The sequence below is a fragment of the Babylonia areolata genome, chromosome 19 (genome assembly GCF_041734735.1).
Source record: "Babylonia areolata isolate BAREFJ2019XMU chromosome 19, ASM4173473v1, whole genome shotgun sequence".
Classification (NCBI taxonomy): Eukaryota; Metazoa; Mollusca; class Gastropoda; order Neogastropoda; family Buccinidae; genus Babylonia; species Babylonia areolata.
Window position 1 is genome coordinate 18,953,760 of NC_134894.1, and position 19,016 is coordinate 18,972,775.

The 19,016-nt window shown below is 40.1% G+C and overlaps 1 protein-coding gene across 1 annotated transcript; it reads right to left on the reverse strand.

Moving 5' to 3' along the window:
- Positions 1-8,896: 8,896 nt before the first annotated feature.
- Positions 8,897-18,262, reverse strand: LOC143293516 (serine/threonine-protein phosphatase 2A 55 kDa regulatory subunit B beta isoform-like). The gene is made up of 8 exons (XM_076604419.1): positions 18,096-18,262; positions 17,860-17,928; positions 15,987-16,084; positions 13,705-13,870; positions 12,603-12,893; positions 11,739-11,903; positions 11,043-11,304; positions 8,897-10,493 (listed from the first exon to the last, which is right to left on the reverse strand). The coding sequence occupies exons 1-8, from the start codon at positions 18,100-18,102 to the stop codon at positions 10,217-10,219; spliced, it is 1,335 nt and encodes a 444-aa protein (XP_076460534.1). The 5' UTR covers positions 18,103-18,262; the 3' UTR covers positions 8,897-10,216.
- Positions 18,263-19,016: the final 754 nt, after the last annotated feature.

Genomic DNA, 19,016 nt, shown 5'->3' on the forward strand with positions numbered 1-19,016 from the left:
AAGTCACTGTTCAAGTTGCTAGGTGTGACAACAGGGGCAGGTCACTGTTAGGTAGTTTTTGTCTTTTATCTTTTGTTGCTTGTAGCTCAGCAGACCACACAGAGCTATACCAGGACTGAAAAGCTACAAATATCAGTCCCTCAGAACCTGGGGGGAAAATAACACCTGGAAAAGAAAACTAGGCGCCAAGAGCAGTCACGTTTGCAAGAAACAGAAAATTGAAAATCTTAAGATGGGACGGGTTTCTAACTTAGGTCTGCGAAGTAATCAGATATATTTGAAAGGGGTTCAGGCATTAGCAGGGCTGCACATGTGTTAACCACAGAGATTGGAAAAACCGCCACCCTTAACCAGCCAGGCTCCAAGACCAGGATTTTCAAACCCTGAACCCTCAGAATGAAAATCTCATTATTTAACCACTATGCTCTGGAACTTTTAAAAAACATATTCTTCATCAAAAAAGTTGTTTCATCTGTGTGTGTGTGTGCAAGCCCCTAGATACATGTGTCTGTTGTAAAAGAGTAATGATTAATTCTGTGTTGAGTGATTAATTATGTGTGCATATATATCATGCACATGTGGTTGTGAATATGCACATTAGTGTAGTAGATTACAGAAAAAGGGATGACTATGTTACATAAAATTATATAATCGCATAATCACAGCCTTTATACACAGATGGACTGTCCTCTTTTGAGACAGGTACTGGGTTAGCACGCTTGGATCCATAAAAGCAAGAACTATTGGGCTATATATATAGCATGTCTCTCTCATTTAATAGGAAAAAAGTGAAGGTCTACAAATATATATAATATATATAATCATAATTATACAAAACTCTTTACCATTCCATTTGTTGTCTTGTTACAATGCTGTTATATTGATGTTGGATAATACCCCCACCCCCCCCCACCCCCCCCTCACCCTTCCTCTCCAAAGAGTTTGCCAAGACTTTCAGTTACACATATTGTAATGGTTTGGTATCCTGACAACTTCCAGAAAAATCTGCAAGAAATTTACTCTTTTTTTATTTTTTATTTTTTTATCTGCCTTCTTTTTTGTGCCTTTTTTTTCCTGTTTTTCTTCTTTTACCATTGTCTGCCTTTCCAGTCATGTCACCAGCTTTTGTAAGAAGAAAAATCTACTTCAAGTTGTATAGTCCGACTTTCTCTGGGCTTTGATACTTGGGGTATTTTTGTTCGTATGTGAAGTTTGCAGTTTGAAGATGTGTTTTCCACATCTTATCTGTTATGTTGTTGGGTTTGTTTGTTGTTGTTTCTTATTGTACACTCTGTGCAGAAAGTATCAGTGTTCATGTTTGTTTATCCTCTGGTGAAAATTCAACAGTACGGTCAATGTCAGATACTTTAAAAACATGTATTTGTACCTAATTTTATGCTGCAAGAGCTTCTTATGGGTAAAAACAGGACACAGTGATGATATATTATTATGCTGTCCTGCATATTTTGGGTTCGGGTGTTTGAATCATTAAAATTGTGCCAGTCTTCTCTTGGGTCTTTTAATCATTGGACTGAGGAAATAGGTAGTTATATCGAGGACGAGATTGATATTGTCTATTTCACCAGCCGCCATGGCAAAGTGGTTAGCATCGCGGACTGACGGATGGGAGGATGCAGGTTCGAATCCCAGTGGAGGTGGGTTTTTCGGCCCGTGGCCAGCTACTACCCAGAGTTGAGTTTGCTGTGGGCTTAAATGGGGAGACTGGGACCACACAGTCAAGTGTCATCCACTTCAAGGATGTGTCTTTGGGTGTGTTGCTCTAATTACCTGACCAACACTGCAAGTGTCTGTATCTCTCGGGCCTGGTTAACACCGGGATATCATTATGACAGGAAGTGTAGAGTACAGCCTTGTCACGTAGTCCCAAACCAAAATGGACCTCTATAGCAACACCGTCATCCTCCTCCTCCTTCATCATCATCAATATAAACAAAACAGCCTCAAAAGTCTGTAGCCTTTCATGCCCTGCTCTCATGCTGATCTCAGTTTTGATACCCTTCCATTTCTGTGCTTGGGGTGAGTCCTGTCAATGTCTTCAGTGCTGGCAGATTCATGGGGGGCTGTTGTTGGAGGGACGTGGTGGCGGTCTCCACTCTGGGAGGGACACTCACTCAGTCTGGCTCCTCGACTAAGCCATTATTGTTGTTAGTAGGGGGCTTAGTAGATGGTGTCCTAAGTACGTTGAATCAGAACAGGCACCACTGAACACCACCAAAGTGACTCAGCAGCAGTGCAGGGTCTCCTCTGGTATGTGGCCTCCTGGCCACCTAACATCGATAGTTCCCTGTGGACATGCCAACGCTGGAACTGTGACAGGCGAACCTGGGTGTGGCCGTGTATTAGGGAATCTAAATGAGTGGCGTGGGAGATGGTGCAGATGATGGGGCAGCAAAAAAAAAAAAAAAAAAAAAGATATTGTCTATTTCAGTCTGAAATCACAGCTTTATCTCCACCATTGTGAATGAAACTTTAGAATTTGCCTCTTTCCCAATCTCCTTTCTGTCTGACTTCAGACTATTGTCTGAAAAGTATCATGTGTTAAAATTATTTAATTTGTGTGTGTGTGTGTTTTGTGTTTTAAGCCCGAACATGACCATGCGAGGTTGGCTCAGCAATAAACAATAAATGATTGAACTGTCTTCTTGAAAGACTAGATGTGATGAATCAAGTTTGATGAATTTCACTCTTCGGGTGTATGAAACAAGCAAAAAAACACACTTGAATACATTAGTGTGTTTAAAAGTATTCATGTCTATTGAAAGCAAAAATGTACATGTCTATTGAAAGCATAGGCATGGCAGTATGCTTTGTGATTGTTGCTGGTCTTTCTGCCTGTGCTAAACTTTCTCTTGCAGCCTCATAGCATTACTTCCATGCTGCTCCTTTGGCTCATGGCATATACACTGGTTCATTTTGTCATTTCATCCCACCACCTGACGGGTGCAATGGCCAAAGGGTTTGAGCGCTGGATTCTTGCTCAAGTTTCCAGAGTTGGATCTCTGGTTCTGGTGCACCGGGTGGGTTAAGGGTGGAGATTTTTCCGATCTCCATGGTCAACACAGGTGCAGACCTACTATTGCCTGAACCTCCCATATGCATGCAGAACATGAAATATGTGCACTAAAGATCTTGTAATCCATGTTGGGATTTGGTGGGTTATTGAAACAGTAACAAAACCGGCATGCACACCCCTGAAAAGTGAGTATTACTGTCTACATGACAGGGTAAAAACAGTCATACACATAAACATACGAGTGAACATGAAGTTGCAGCCCATAGACGAAAAAGAAGAGATCCACCACTAGGATTCAATAAGGAAATGTACCTGGTAGGTTGCAGCATGGCCATTCATCCACAGAGACCTTGCAGTGCTGTTATGTTAGAGGTCACATTTATAACTTTCAACAGCCATTGAGGCAGTGAAATCATATTCAGTATATCTGGGACTCGGCAAAGGAATGCAGGGCCCAGTTCTCTTCTTCCGCCGCTTTTAACCATACCTGACTGAAGTCAGGTATCCATTCACACCTGGATGAAGTGAGGGGTCTCGGAGTGAAATGACATTCCCAAGGACACAACACCTTGCAGGGCCTTGAACTCTGATCACCGGTGAACATTGGATCAGAAGTCCAGTGCCTAACGGACTCTACCACTGCAGTGCTGTTGGCCAGGTAGTGTCAGCACTCCCTGTTCTGCTTCAGCATTCAAACGCCCCTTTTAAGCGGGAACATTACCTGCAAGGTGGGTTTAGTTGTTACAGGGAAGTTGCCTGTTTTGACCATGTTTTAGTGTCATATACTGTAACATGGTAAAGTACATCTGTTGGTTTGCTCTGTTTGGCCAAAATATGTGGCAACTCAGTGATAAGACGTCTCCCTATAAGTCTGCTGTCAATCAAATGCCATTTCCATGTACATGTTCAAAAGCTAAACATTGTGGATTATGTTTTCTCTACAACTTTGCAAGATTGTACTGCCTCTGGTTGTAACATGCACAAACATTGCGCTGAATAAGAAACCATTGGCATGTTTGTCCAGTGGAAGCTAGTAATACTTGCATAACCAAGTGACTTGATTAACACCAAAGATTTTGGTATGGTTTTCACATTTTGGGTATGATTTTTCTTGTTGCTGTTGTTACTATCAATGTGAGCTTAAGTAATAAGATCAAAATTCAAGGAGGCGATCAAAACACAAGGAGGCTTATTTGTTACATGTTTTGCTGTTTTTTTTAATGAAAATATTTTTTGTATTAGCTTCTTCAGACTGATTATCCATACAAAATATACATTTAGATGTAAAATGAAATCATTTTAGAATTGCTGGGCCAATTTCAATTATCTTGATTAAAACATGCAAGGCTGTTGTTGTTGATACTGTGACCATTCAGTTGTCATATACTGCTTAATAGAATGTGTCATATACTGCTCAATAGAATGTCAGGACCACTTTGTCAAATGAACGCAACAATATAAAACACAGTGGTTATGAAACTTTTTTGCAACTACTTCACTCATTAATCAAAAGAAATCTGAAATTAATCGACAGTCCAAACAACTCTGGTGGTCACTGAGGGGAAATGAAAGTCACACCTCTGTCTTGTAAATTCAAGACACAACACTTTCACTGATGGGCCAGTTGTCAATTTCGCAGTTATTTCCCCTAAAAAGTGTGGCTTTTTTCTATTGATTTCTTTTTTGCTTTTTCTTGTCTTTGAAGTATTTTTTATCCTCTTATTTTACCCTTTTTTTTCTTTTCTTTTTTTTAAATTTGGGGATGATAGCGGAGGGGCTGACGACCTCTGCACTGCTTAGTCTCATTTGTTTATTATAGAGTTTAGTGGTTACGAAAATGTCATAACATGTGTCTGTGTTGAATGCAATGGAATTTTTTGTTTGTTTGTTGCTGTTGGTTTGGGAGGGGGTGGGGGTGTGGGGGGGGGGGCTTTTTTTTCTTTGTTTTTTTAGTTGGGCAGTCCTGATAATGGCCCTGTGCGGTCAGCTGGACTGTTAGCAACAATGTTGAATGTAAAAAAATTGTTTCTGCTGAAGGAACACGAAGAGCTTATTCACATCAACCAGACTGGTGTTGAGCTGTTGTTTGCTTGCCTCCTGTGTTTGACCAGTCGCTTGGAATCCTGTCGAGTCGGTGAATAATTGATTAGCTGTCCACAGGCCTCAGCCAGTGGCCACTTCTCATAATGAAACACCTTTCCTGATCCATGCCAAGGCTTTTCCTCAGTCTGCTTCATGGTGGCAAGACAGTTTCAGCGTCAATAATATTTCATTAAATACCCAGCAACAGCATTCACTGGGTTACACTGTCTGCCCAGCACAGAGAAATCAGTTGTGACAAAGAGTAATGCAAAAATTTAACACAATAGTACCACTTTATTCACATACCAGCCGGAAAAGCAAGAAATTTCATGAATATAGGACACCGTTTTTCTTCAAGTGTGCGTCTATTCAATTACACTGTTGCAGGAAAAGCCTGGCCTTTGTTAGCTGCGGGACTATCTGTACATTAAGCAAAAAGCACACAGTGGTGCAGATTTCTAATTAACAGAGCTTGAAAGATGAATTACACCGCAACCCATCAAACACATATATGCATACGTAACATGAGAGGACGCTCGTTTGTTAATATTTTATTGAATGTATACATTCTTAATCAAATCCGAAAAAAAAAATGTTATTACATAGATACTTAAGATGTTAAAATTATTACTTGAGATAATTTTGTTTTAAACAAGCAATGCTCTGCCAACTTGCGAGCTGGTTATTACTATTGGCGTTTTCTGTTGCTTTGGAAAAGCATATATATATATATGTGTGTGTGTGTGTGGTTTTTGTCCTAATCTTCTTTGACAATTGAAATAATCTGGTATTCCGGCAGGTTTGTCTTGCCAATGCTCAAGCAGTTTTTATGATGGACTTGCTTAACATTTTTCCTGCTCATACAATGAAAAAGAACTGATTTAACTGACCTGAACCTTTGACAGTCAGCTTTCTTTTAACAAATGGTGGCGAGGGGCTGGGGAGATCTTCCCAACAACACAAAAAATTATGTGAATGATGACAACCAGTATTAATTGGTGTTGCCTGCTCCACCCACAAAAGCTGAACTATTTATTTCTTAACTACCAGGCTTCATAATCACCTTCTTGCCTAGACTTCCATTGGGTTTTTTCTTTCCTTCTTTCTTTTAAATGTACGAGTCACAGGTTTTGTTCACACTGTTTGTATCTCATTTATCTGCGTCCAAATTTATGACCAGTTCTGCATAATGTTGCTCAGACAGTTGAAGGTGTGCCTTTTGTTTTTTTAAGTGAAAAAAAAAAGTTCACTATTAAAAAGAAATTTACGACTCAAACTTATCACACGTGTGTTGTTCTATGATCTGCATTAGTTTCTTCTACTGTGTGCATGTACATGAATGCTTAATAATGCGCTTGTATATGTGTGGATGTGCACATGTGCGCACGTCAGAGCAAGTATGATAGTAATGAACTGAACACATATTGACATACAGAAAAAAAATCCCATGCAACATTACAGATTGTCAGTCAACATCAGGATCAGTGTTGCGTTGTTGTGGGCCATTCAAACACAAAAAAAAACTAACAGATTTCTCAATACAGGATTTTCCTTTGTACATGATGGAATACAGGATTCTTTCAGGTCAGATTACCTCATAACATTTCCAAGGATGAAGCCGGCTTCTCTCTTATTCCAGGATGCATGCCAAGTCCTATACAGAAGCCTTAAAGACATGCAGTTCTCTCCACCTGGTGCAACAACGGAGGCAGCTTTCCATGTCATCTTAAGTTTCTGGGCATGCTTTAGGCAGGATTAAAATAAATTCCCAGATAATCTTTGGTTGTCCTGGGGTAAAAGCAGATTAAAAGTATCTACTTGTCCCGCCCCTCCCCCACCTAAATTTCTACATGCCCTCCCTATGTAAAGTGTTGCTGACTGAAAGCAACTACCAAAGTGCAATGACAATGCACCAAACATAATTCAGAATATGATTACAATGCATTTTACAGGAAAACAAAAACCCAGATGGGGGTGGTGAAGGTGTTGAAGTGAAAATGGGAGGAGGTAAGTAAGATTGGTCTGCACTGAAGCTAACTGCTCAGTCACCCTTTCATTGACACAGAGCGAATCCGTAACCTGTTGCCCAACAGACATCCAGAGACAGCATTTCCACTTTACCCAGGTTTAGATGTCCTGAACAATTGTACGGGTTGGTATTTCAGGACCTACCATGTCATCTAAATTCTAATCCAGTTGACTAGCACCCAGACCACCACCCAAGGTCTAGTGGAAAGGGGAGTAAAAATCCCAGTTTGTAGAAATGGGAATCGAACCTTTGCACACTCGCTTCCTAGTTGGGCATGTTACCACTAGACCACTGCTCCAGTTTTAGAGCCCAGATGTGGAACTTTCAAGCTGTTGGACATGGCTGCAGTCCAACTACCAGGATCCACATCCACACAAGGAATAGGACAACAACAACAACACTGTTCTTTATACTGTGGCCAAGTATAATAACAAATGAAATACTGGTACCTGTTTACCCAGTTACTTCAGTTTTCAGCTTTGTGTACAGTGATTCGGAATACTGATTTATGAGGTTTCTATCTGGGTTTATTTGAGTACACACTGCACATAATAATGTGTATTGACTTAGTACTCACCTAGTGGCTCTGAGTGTATTCCAGAATACAAGTGGCATAAATTTGGAAAAGGAGTATCATAAATATTAAAAATACTAACAAGAAATATTTTAAACAGTCTAACAATGTTCACAACACACACACACACACACACAATTAAAGTTCTCTTACTTAATTGAATTAATTCTGATAATTTTAGTCTACATTTCTTCCAGTGGGATAATAAACGGCATCAACTGAACACTGATTTCTGAGATGTGTATTTCCAGGGTAAAAAAATTGGCCATGAAATTTCATTCATCTGCAAAAACACCTATGTCATAGAACTTTCATAAAATGTGACTCACAAGTCACATGGTGTTCCATTAAAATTAACATAACTTTACTTGTAATCTTCTCTTACAAAATCAAAATAGGATGATTGCTCAACCTTCTGGTAAGCACATCAGTAGAAAAGGGATGTTAAAGCTGGCTTAAAAAGTCCGAAGGATAAAACTTTGTGGCTGACACATGTTTCACACTAAGTCTGCTTCAGTTAGTGGGTCAGATAGTTGAGAAATGATGTAACCATCTGACCCAGGAAACAGTGATAGCACACAAAACATCAGTCTCAAGTCTTTATCCCAAGGACCATTTAACCAACTTTTCACTTTTTTTGGTTAGTTTTTTTTTTTTCAGAGCAATGCAATCCTAATAGGAAATTTTCTTCCTAAAATTACGTTTAAGTAACATACTTACCGTGACCGACTAACGCAGACTCGGGCAGGGGTCTGATTCCTGTCCTGTGCGAACTACTATCCGCCTATGTGGAGAAAACGAAAGTAGCTACGGCCGATAACCTCCCGTAGTAGGATACCTCCCCATTGCATCCCTGACTAGCGCCCTCTTTTTCCGGCAGCCATCATTTCTTCCCATTAAATCAGTTTTGTGTACACAATGCTGAAAACTGAAATAACTGGGTTAACAGGTACCAGTATTTCATTTGTTATTATACTAGGCCACATATAAAGAACACAGAGTAATAAAATAAAAATAAAAAAATTAAAAAAAGAGGGGCAGCAAATCTGGATCGCAATCAGTCCCAGCATCAAAAACAAAACTGCTTAGTGTTTGATAAAGAAGTCTTTTTAAAAAAAAGTCATCTGCAGACACACTGACAGGATCTCTCAGCACAAACCAGGCATGACCCGCAAAATGAATACAACATACCTTTTATTGCCTTTCTTCCCCTGGTTGACAACAAAAGGTCTCAATGCGGTGGGCAGAACAGGCAGGGGATTGAAGCTATTTTCCAAAAAAATGTTTATTCCAACTGATGATTAAGGGAAGCACATGACATTGACAATAGCAACTGAACCATGTGCAGAACCACAGTCATCGAGTGTGCATGAGTATTACATGTCAACATCAGTGTCTAGGTCTGTACGTGTTCTGGCTTACATAAGGTTATATTCTTTCTGGTCATGAGAACCCAAGCTGGTCAGGCATGCAGCGTGTGTGTGTGTGTGTGTGTGTGTGTGTGTGTGTGTGCATGTCACAGTGTGTATGTGCGTGTGTGTGTGTGTGAGTGAACGGGAGAGAGAGAATAATGTCACTGTCAATCTGCATTACAAAACATTATTAAAAAAAATAATAATAATAATAATACACTGTCTGGGAAAACAGCGCCACCTAAAAAAACCTAGGAGTGTAAAGGCATTGGCACAAGTTAAGTACATAAAGTCAGGTACGGAACGTAGTACAACTTAAGATTTACCTTTTTGGTCCGCCCAGTTTGACACCGAAGATGTGTGTAACTTGTTTTTCTGTCCAATATCACAACAATGCTCTCCTCCTAGATAAAGTTCATCATCAAACGCCACGGTCAGACATCTCAAACAATACTGACAACATGTGTGTGTATGAGCCGGGATTCTGACCGATAAAAAGCAAACATCTTTGGACAAGTCTGCCAACCGCGAACGGCTTGCAATCCGCAAGTCAGCTTTCCTGGATGACTAGACCCCCTGGGGATGGTCAAAACCCACAGCCAGTCCCTTACAGAGGAATGCACTGAAGAGCGATGACACCACATTGCCACACAGAAAGCTCAGTCACTCCAAACTACTGCCTACCATACGCGTCTGATGCACAAAAAGGACAAATGGTTTTGAAGACTCCAAACAAACTAGTGTTCTTTTCTCTCTCTCTCTCTCTTTTCAGGTAGATCCCTCAGGTGTGTTTGAGGAACGCCATTCAAGCACCAGGTCGGGGTAAAAGGGCACAGATGATGATGTAGCAATGTGAACTGTAACACCACAGCAGGACTAAGGGTGCAACATGGAACACCATATATCTAAAGTCTTGCTCCTTCCTTCACGTTCATCAGGCATTCATTCATTCTGAATTCATTCGCTCCATTCATTTGCTTATTCACACAGTCAACCACTCTCTCAATTACAAAGGTATGAGGCTGGCTCAGTGCTTGCTGAAACACTACATCAAGCATACACAAAAGACTAACAGTCAGTGACGGTCAGTCTTTCCCACAGAATATATACAAATTGTTTGTAGCTGCTATTGCGATGATGTTGTCCAGTGGATGCCAGCCAGTGTGTAAGATCTTCTTGTTGAAGTCTAAGCTGTCTACGCTAATCTCATCCTTTTTCCGCTTGCCACCTGTACACACTTTCCTCGGTCGGAGAACAGTTCGTGGCTTTGTGATCTCTCGGCATGCTTCTAGTGTGAAGTCCCTTTTTGATTCTCTGTCGAACATCCTGAAAAAGTTGTTGTATGAGCCTGTCATGATGTGCCTGCAATCAGAGAAAACAGACCTTGGTTGATACGCCATCAAGTCCACAAGCAAAACTCAATATGAATGTTAACCTGAAAAAGCAATACAGGGCTTGAATAAGTGGGGATATTTGATTATCCCATGAATGAACCAGATTGCACAAATAACAAACCATGAGTAAACCAAAAACCAAGAACCTGTGTTAGTCTCAAATTTTTAAGTGTACTTGTCAACAACTGGAAAATAAATGACAAAAGAGGAAGCTCTGTCATAGTCTCATACACAGTCCACCTGTTTTCCTAAATATGATTTCTTTCTATGAACCACTGCCTTGAGAATGATATCGATCAACTTATTTCCATCAGAAAGAAAAATTCACAATACTTCAGTCACAAGATCAAGGAAACAGTTTTAGTTAGTTTATGCAGTATCCACAAATCATCTGTTAACTCTTGAGAAAAGAAACAAAAGGCTGTCTCTTTAGTTATTTCCATGTTGTATCCACAAAACCATCCGAAAAAATCTTCAAGAAAAATCCTTCAAAATTGGAAAGGCAGTCTTCTCTCACCTGTCATCTCCACTCCAAGAGCACTCAAACTTGTCAAAGATGCAGTCGTTCTCGTACAGGGAGCACAGCTTGGAGCGCAGGTACTCGTGCACCTGAAAGGTCTCCACAGGGCGGCTCTCCATGGCCAGGTCCCACACCTTGACCGACAGGTAGTCGCGTGTCATCATGTGCCGCCCACTGTGGCTGAACTTCACGTCAGAGATGCTGGAGATGATCTCCGAGAAGAAGCTGCGGTTCGTCGGGTCTTCAGGCTCTTCAAACACTGCACATCATATACAGGTCGTCAGTATACAGCTGTGGGATCATCACAAGCGCGTGCTGCTGAGCACCATTTTGCACAAGCACAAATGCAATATTCAGTAATAAAATCAAATAAATCAGAAAATAGATCAACAGAATGAAAGCACTTGATGTGTGTGTGTGTGAATATATATATATACATATATATACATATATATTCGTATACATTCAGAAGTGAAAAGTACAAGCACAGAACCCACAGTGTTTATGACAAACTCTCACCATTTCCCAAACCTCACACATAGAAATGCCTTTATCAATACAAACATAACAACAACAAATTCAAAATCAAATGCACACACACCAAAGTTAAAAACAAAATCAGGAAAATATCAAACACCACCAAATTGGAGCTTGATCAGACAAGAGAAAATTATACACATCTCTAACACTTACTTTTGGCATGCTTGTCACACAGTGCCTGATCACGCATGTCACAGAGACGGATGGTTCCTTTGCTGCTGCTGTAGACAAAGGTGCTGCACTGCTGAGGATGAAACTCGGCCGCCGTGATCACTTCCGTCAACTCCTCCATGTTGGCTGGCTTGATGTCTACAATGTCTTACACATGTTAAGGGGCCTTTACTACATCTCAAATAACACAGGTCTCGAAACAGCACAGAGAACAATTATATATTATTACATATATAAAAGACACCTTCAAAATAGTGCCCTATACATGAACATTAGCAACAAATATTCATAATACCTAATCATTAATTCAATGGAACTTGCCAGTGGTCCTGAAGACCAATACACCATAATTTCTACGAGGCCTGCCAAATTTCATTTCTCCAGCTCTCAAGGCTGTACAGAAAGTACAGAAAATACAAATGTTAGATCAAATCACAGACACGTACACAAATTAGTTACTCACGAACTGTAAAAGCATGTCCACTCAGTTTGCTCGAACTGTTTCTGCAATTTGTCTGTATATGCTGATGTTAAATAACTAATCCTGAAAATATATCTAACGTGGTTTATTTTCTCTGATCCTCTGCCATCTTGTAGAAAATCCATGAAAAAAGGCATCTAATTCTTAGTTACAGACACTGTGCGGTGAGTCAATAGCCAAAAAGCAGTGAAAGATGATGAGTACTAAACCAAAAACAACAACAAAATAATTTTCTAAAACAATTCACTTAATCCAACATACAGTCAGCCTCAGGTCAGAGACTCCAACACAGGTCTGAATTATTATCCTATGCTAAATACCACACTGCTTTATTCTTTTCTTTCTTTCTTTTTTAAGAAGGATACTGAAGCTCTGATCTGTGATCTCCAAGTTCCAGAGATTGATGCGCAGATCGTCAGCAGACAGGTAGGTCTCCTGGTCACTGTTGACAGAGATGGAGTTGATGTGGTAGGTGTGAGCATTGGCAAACACCCGCTTGGGCGATGCCTCCACCATCAGTTCCATGGGCTGAAAGACCGGCACCCGCAAGGAGGTGATGTTGGTTGGGTCCAGGACAAGGCCGGACTCATCCTTCAGGTTGTAGCCCTCTGGGCGCTTGTCTCGCTCTGCCACTTTCCACAGCTTGATTGTCTTGTCTGCCCGCAACAAAGTATCCTGTATTATTCAATCATACTCCTTATAAGCCAGATCACCAAGTAAATCAAACATGTAAAGATTAATCCTACTATATCCGACTCCCACTTTCCACAGTTTGACAATCTTGTCTGCCAGCACACAAATTGTTGAATATTATTCCATTTTATTCCTTCTGTTCAATTCAGATTACCATGTAAATGAATTTGATGTTCAGAATATTCCCAATATAATCATTGTACATTTCAATGGTAACTGATTCAGATTTCATGTGCTTTAATTTAGTACTATTCTACTTACCTACCTTCAGCAACTCATGGCAAATTAACATAACATTCACATTCTCTCCAGCAAATTTACAAACAAGTGCTCAGTATATTTCAAGGCTTGACAACACTGACAATAAGTCATTAATTACTATGCTGATCTCTGATTGGAAATGAATTTGTCTTCCAATAGTTGCAGTAATTTTTCAACTTATATATGTCAGTTATCTAGAATGATCTTCTGCTATATCAATCAAATGATACAGTTAACATATCAAATCAAATACATCCGGGTACATACATAGGTGTAGTTAAAAGGATATTCATATAGTATCCACAAACCACATAAATGATTCTTGTGGCACTATCCAATACAAAAGATACAATATTTTGTAAATAGCCATCCACAATAAAGTATAGCAACAATAATTATAAAATATCACTATCATTAGTCATCAAATCAATAAACGTCATGCACACTCTATGTGCAATATCACTATCAACCTCACATACAAAAACAAACACTTCAATAGTCCAGAACACATACCATTGGTTGACAAAAGAAAATGGTTTCGATTGGTTTGCCTTAACCATCGAATCTTGTTGATTTTTTCCTCAATTTCAAGACTTTTCAGGTAGTCGAACTCAGGTTCATGACTTTGGAAGGTGCTGTAGACATTGTATTCCCCACGACTTGGCACAGCAGTTTTGCTCTGAAAACAGCACGGAAACAAAAATACAGTATTGATAGTATTGCTTTACCACTTTAACTGTTTCCTGAGAATGTGTTCAAAACTTCGTGTGAGACACGCTGAGAGGAACTGAGAGAGCACAATCCTCTCTGAGAGCACAAGTTTGTTCAGGCGCATGCAAGTATATGTATGTGCCTACATTCAATAGCACTGGTGCATCCATGATTCTATGACTTATGAGCGCTGAAATATACTTGTCAATCAATTCTGTTAGTTTTCTGTATTATCTGTGAGAGAGAGAGAGAGAGAGAGAGAGAGAGAGAGAGAGAGAGAGACAGACAGACAGACAGAGACTGAGACTTTGTGTGTCTGTGTCAGTGTGTGCGTTAGGCATTCACATTGTGTACGTATGTGCTGATTTAAGATGATGGTGAGGGATGACAGAATGAGATAATGAGAAACACAAAGGAAAGGTTGAGACAGTGTTCCAGAGAGGAAAGGTTGTCTGTCCTAACACCAACAGCTGTTCCATTCACAGAATAGCTGCATGGGAAGTGGTTTTCCACACTGCCCTTTGTTTTGTGTTTAACCTTTCAACATGACTGGTCTGTCAGCCCTCCTCACTATCAGCACAGAATAGGGAGATGGTAAAAAGACAGGAATGAGGAAGGTAATAAGAAAGAGATGAACTCAGAAAGCTAGAGGGGGTTAGGGGGTTTACAGGAAAGGTAAGAGGGTGGTAGTCATGTTTGTGGTGATTTGATTCATTAACTCATTGAGCCAAGTGCCCAAGCATTTGTTTGGCATCAAAATTTGTCTCATCAGAACGGTTTTCACATTTCTACGCACGCATAATCCACAAGGAAAGCGAACTAACCTCTGCAGTATTTTCTGATGTGACCACATGTAATTTGGAGGAAGAACAGAATATTTTCTTTTCCCACACCAATGTTGCATGAAAGCCTGCCAAGTCTGTAAACTCCCCCAGGCTGAATGGGTGAATGATTACACAGCATAGTACCTCATGAAACATGTCCATTTCAAGCAACATTCATCAATTGCAGGACTTTCAGGAGAAGACAGAAAGGTCAGCAGGAGAGGAGAAATGAAACATTGTGGTCAATGCTCGAGAGAGGAGGGGGAAGAGAGTGAGAGTAACAGCAAAACAGTGGCAGTGGTTTTGGAAGCTCTGCAAGTGGGAGTGGATGGGTGAGGTGGTGGGAGATGGGGTTGGGTGGGATGTGGGGGAGGTGGGGTAATGGAGATGATCTCAGCCAGTCATCCTTTGTGACTCATTACCATCAGTTCCATGTTCGACCAAAGACAGGCCTTACTGGTGTTATATAACACCAAGGGACAGGCTCTGGTTGAGATTTTCTTACTGTAAAGGTCAAGAATACAGGCCAACACACATAGCGCAGCAGGACACAATCAGCAACAGTATAAAAAATGCACTGAACTGCACAGATTTTGGTGAATTTCCTGCCCTAAACAAAAAAAAACAGACAACAGAAAATTAAAAGAAAAACAAAATTTCCATCTACAATAAAATCAAACAAAAGAATTCTGTTGCTATACGGAAGAAGCTGCACCTATGCAAAATTCTAAGAACCACAACTCAAAGTAGACATTTACATAATGTGTTAAAACTGTTCTTACCCTGCCTTTAGCAACCACACTCCATTTTCAGAGGTGTTCAAGCATGGCACATTGTTTCCATACAGGCAAAATAACTCCTCCATTTTCAGAGGTGAGCAAGCTGGGCATGTTGTTTCCATACAGGCATAACTCCTCCTAACTGATCTGACACTGATTACAGATTTAGCAAACAAATTTGTTCTGCATGTGACAGCACAAAATATCTACCCTGAACACCAAACGCAACTGGATTTCAATTCCAGACTCTCAGACTCAGACTAAGTCCAATGCTGAAACCGCTTAGTAATTACACCAATTGCAAACATGATTGAATTCCATGAACTCAGTGGGTTGCATCAAACATTCTCTAAGACATAAATTTAGCTAAGTTCAATTCCGCTTACCAAGAAATATAAAAAGTATTTTCATACTTCAGTGTTAGGCCACATAGGCCTCATATAATTTGTGTATCAAGGACTAATTTAAGCAGAATCCATACCGCTTTGTCGCGCTGGAATATGACTACCCGTCCTCCCTTGTCTCCTGTTGCCAAGAGTTCTCCAGTGCTGTTGAATTCCACACATGAGATGATGTCAGCTGAAATGCAAATGCAACATTTTAAACCAAGTCATGATGAGAGGCATTGGTCATTTGGTGTGAAATACTGTAATAGTAAAACTCACAATCACAAATCAAACAAAAACTTGGTGAAAAAGGTAAGATAATCATAATGTCCTATGGTTCAAGTGGAAAAGTGGAAAAAATCTTCCTTAACAGCATGGTGATTGTCCATCTGCCAGATTTGTCAATTCAGACAGCCTTACTGCTAATCTTCTATGCCAGTTATGAGTCATGCATTAGTGTACATACAACCTTAAAAGCCTCACAACGGATGAATGACAGCCAACAGTGATACTACTCATACTAGAAAAGCATTAGAAATCAACCAAGACATAGATCTCTTCTGTGCAACTCTATACTAAACAAAAATAGTATCCACCTTATGTTTGTGACCTGAGGCAATCTGACGTAATGTTGTTTTGGGGGGTTTTTTTTGCATTATTTGTGTCAAAAAGTTAAATCAGTTACTCAAGAGGCATTACTACATTTGAACAATCCATACACTACACTATACCACATGTGCCAACCAGATGCCTGACAAGCAGTATTACCCAATGCACCCAGGCCTTGAGACAAGTGAAAATAAAAATTATGAAGTAGAATAAGATATATATAAAGTAAAAACAGCCCACTCAGGACAAAATATCTATATAGTTCAGTCGCTGTTTGGAACAGACTGGTACAGTAGGGACTGCAAGTGCAACACTATCAATGTCAAGCTGAACAGTGGAGCAAGAAGTTCTCACAAGAGGCATGAAAGTAGTACACACAAGAAATAATGAGACAGATGCTGAGACACAATGCTTTCATTCATTCATATAATCATAATATAAAAAATTCTTGGGAAACAGGAAGGAGGAAGGAAGAGCAGGTTACAGACAACAGAAAGAGAACAGTGATGTGCCATTTGCTGCATGCACTTCATCCATGAAGCATAATCCTTCGCAACAAATTTGTCCGAGAAAATTGAGTAGATAATTGCACTTGTTGACTGGATTTTTTTTTTAAATAATAATAAATCAAAAAGAGAAAGCAGACTGAATTTCATACAAAAAAATTTGTTGTGACAAGAAAGTAACACATTCTTCTTTTTTTTCTTCTTTTTGTCGATTCTGATTCAAAGACATGGTACCTCTGTATCTAATTTTTTTTTTTTTCATAAATCACTGGTGCTGAAATATATATGGAAATTCTCCATGGTCTGATACAACTGACAACTGATTGTGAAATGACCTTTTGCAAAATTATCAGGGCATGCTCTGAAACAATTTAATTCATTTAAAAAAAAAAAACAACCTTTCAATTTTATCCATCTTTTCAAAGGCCTTTGTTTCCTGTTTACCCATCTTAACACTATACAGTAACACTTTCCGTTGGGGCTGTCAGATTTAACTTTTTTTCTTTCAGATCCCAAACTATGAATATGCTTTGACTCATGCTGATTATGGAGCTTGAAAATTCGAACCAGACTTTTTTCTTTCTTTCTTTTACATAGTAAAAAATAGTGTCTGCTGTTAACGTTGGTCTGCGATAGTAGTTAAATAAATATGTCTCTGACAGACTCTGATACCCTTAACCTTTAATGCGGAAGTCAAAGCAATTGACAGACTACATGGAAGCCGGTGTGCACTCACATTAACTTGTAAGTTGTCTACAAAAATCTAACAGCAACACACTGACAATCACGCCGACAGTCACTCTGTCATACTCGACCAATCCTTGAAAGACCGCCGAGTTTCCAAGAATCTTACCATCAGCGACTTCCTCCTCAACAGATCCCTTTACTTGTGAAAAGCACCACTGAATCTCGCCACCGTTACCTGTCAAAAACATGAAAACCAATGATTAACTATTTGAAGCATTCTGACGACGGAGCGAACACACACTAGACGAATGAAAGTAGGTCCACAAATTAAAGTCAGCCGATTGACATGATAATGACAATTTTTAAAGGTTTACACATTAAAGAAATCATCTACAACCTCACCCGTCATCGTTAAGAATCAGACGCTAATTTTGGTGATGTTTGAGTTCATTAAAATCAAGCGGCTTTCATACAAGTGGGTGCTAATCGCAATCATACACAGGATGTCATTGAACACTACCGCCTTCGCTTTCGGGCCATTTCCAACATGGCGTCCACCATGGACTCGAGTGACGTCACATCGCACTGAATTGTGGTCGGCCTTCAAAGTGGTCGGCGGCTCTAATTACCTATGTTGTCTATGTTCATCAGTATTATTATCGTTATTCTTATGCTTTTCTGCAAGTGTGGTAACAACAGTTTGAAACTATCGATGCAACTTACCGCAAGTCAGCATATTGTTTGGTGCCATTTACCTGGAACGACGGATGGGCATGTTTGCTGAGTGCCACTGAACTTCAGTCCGCACTATGATTATATACCTATTGTACACTGAAAATAATGGTAAATGATGAAAGCGCTTCTTCTTCTTCTTCTTCGTTGGCTGCAATCCCCACTTTCACTCGTATGTACACGAGTGGGCTCAGTTTTACGTGTGACCGCGGCCGGCCAGGGCCATCAAGTCAGTTTGATCATAGCCGGTTCCGAACCGGGTTGTATTTGTGTTTGAATTTGTGTTTCTTTTTATCACAACAGATTTCTCTTGTGTGAAATTCGGGCTGTGTCGCTACACTACAGCGCCACCTTTTTTTCTTTTTTTTTCCTGCGTGCGGTTTTATTTGTTTTTCCTATCGAAGTGGATTTTTCTACAGAATTTTGCCGCCACTGACTCGACCGTGAGGAACAACCCTTTTGTTGCCGTGTGTTCTTTTACGTGCGCTAAGTGCATGCTGCACACGCCCGGGGACCTCGGTTTATCGTCTCATCCGAATGACTCAGTAGCGTCCACACCACCACTCAAGGTCTCAGAGTGGACTGGAGGGG

Bases quoted from the DNA above. Each gene is read 5' to 3' on its own strand.
- LOC143293516 (XM_076604419.1), bottom strand. The intron at 12,894-13,704 runs GTATGTGTTCTG...TGTTGCGGGCAG, and splicing joins TTTTCTTTTGTCAACCAATG to ACAAGACAATCAAGCTGTGG. The intron at 11,305-11,738 runs GTAAGTGTTAGA...TATGATGTGCAG, and splicing joins GTGTGACAAGCATGCCAAAA to TGTTTGAAGAGCCTGAAGAC.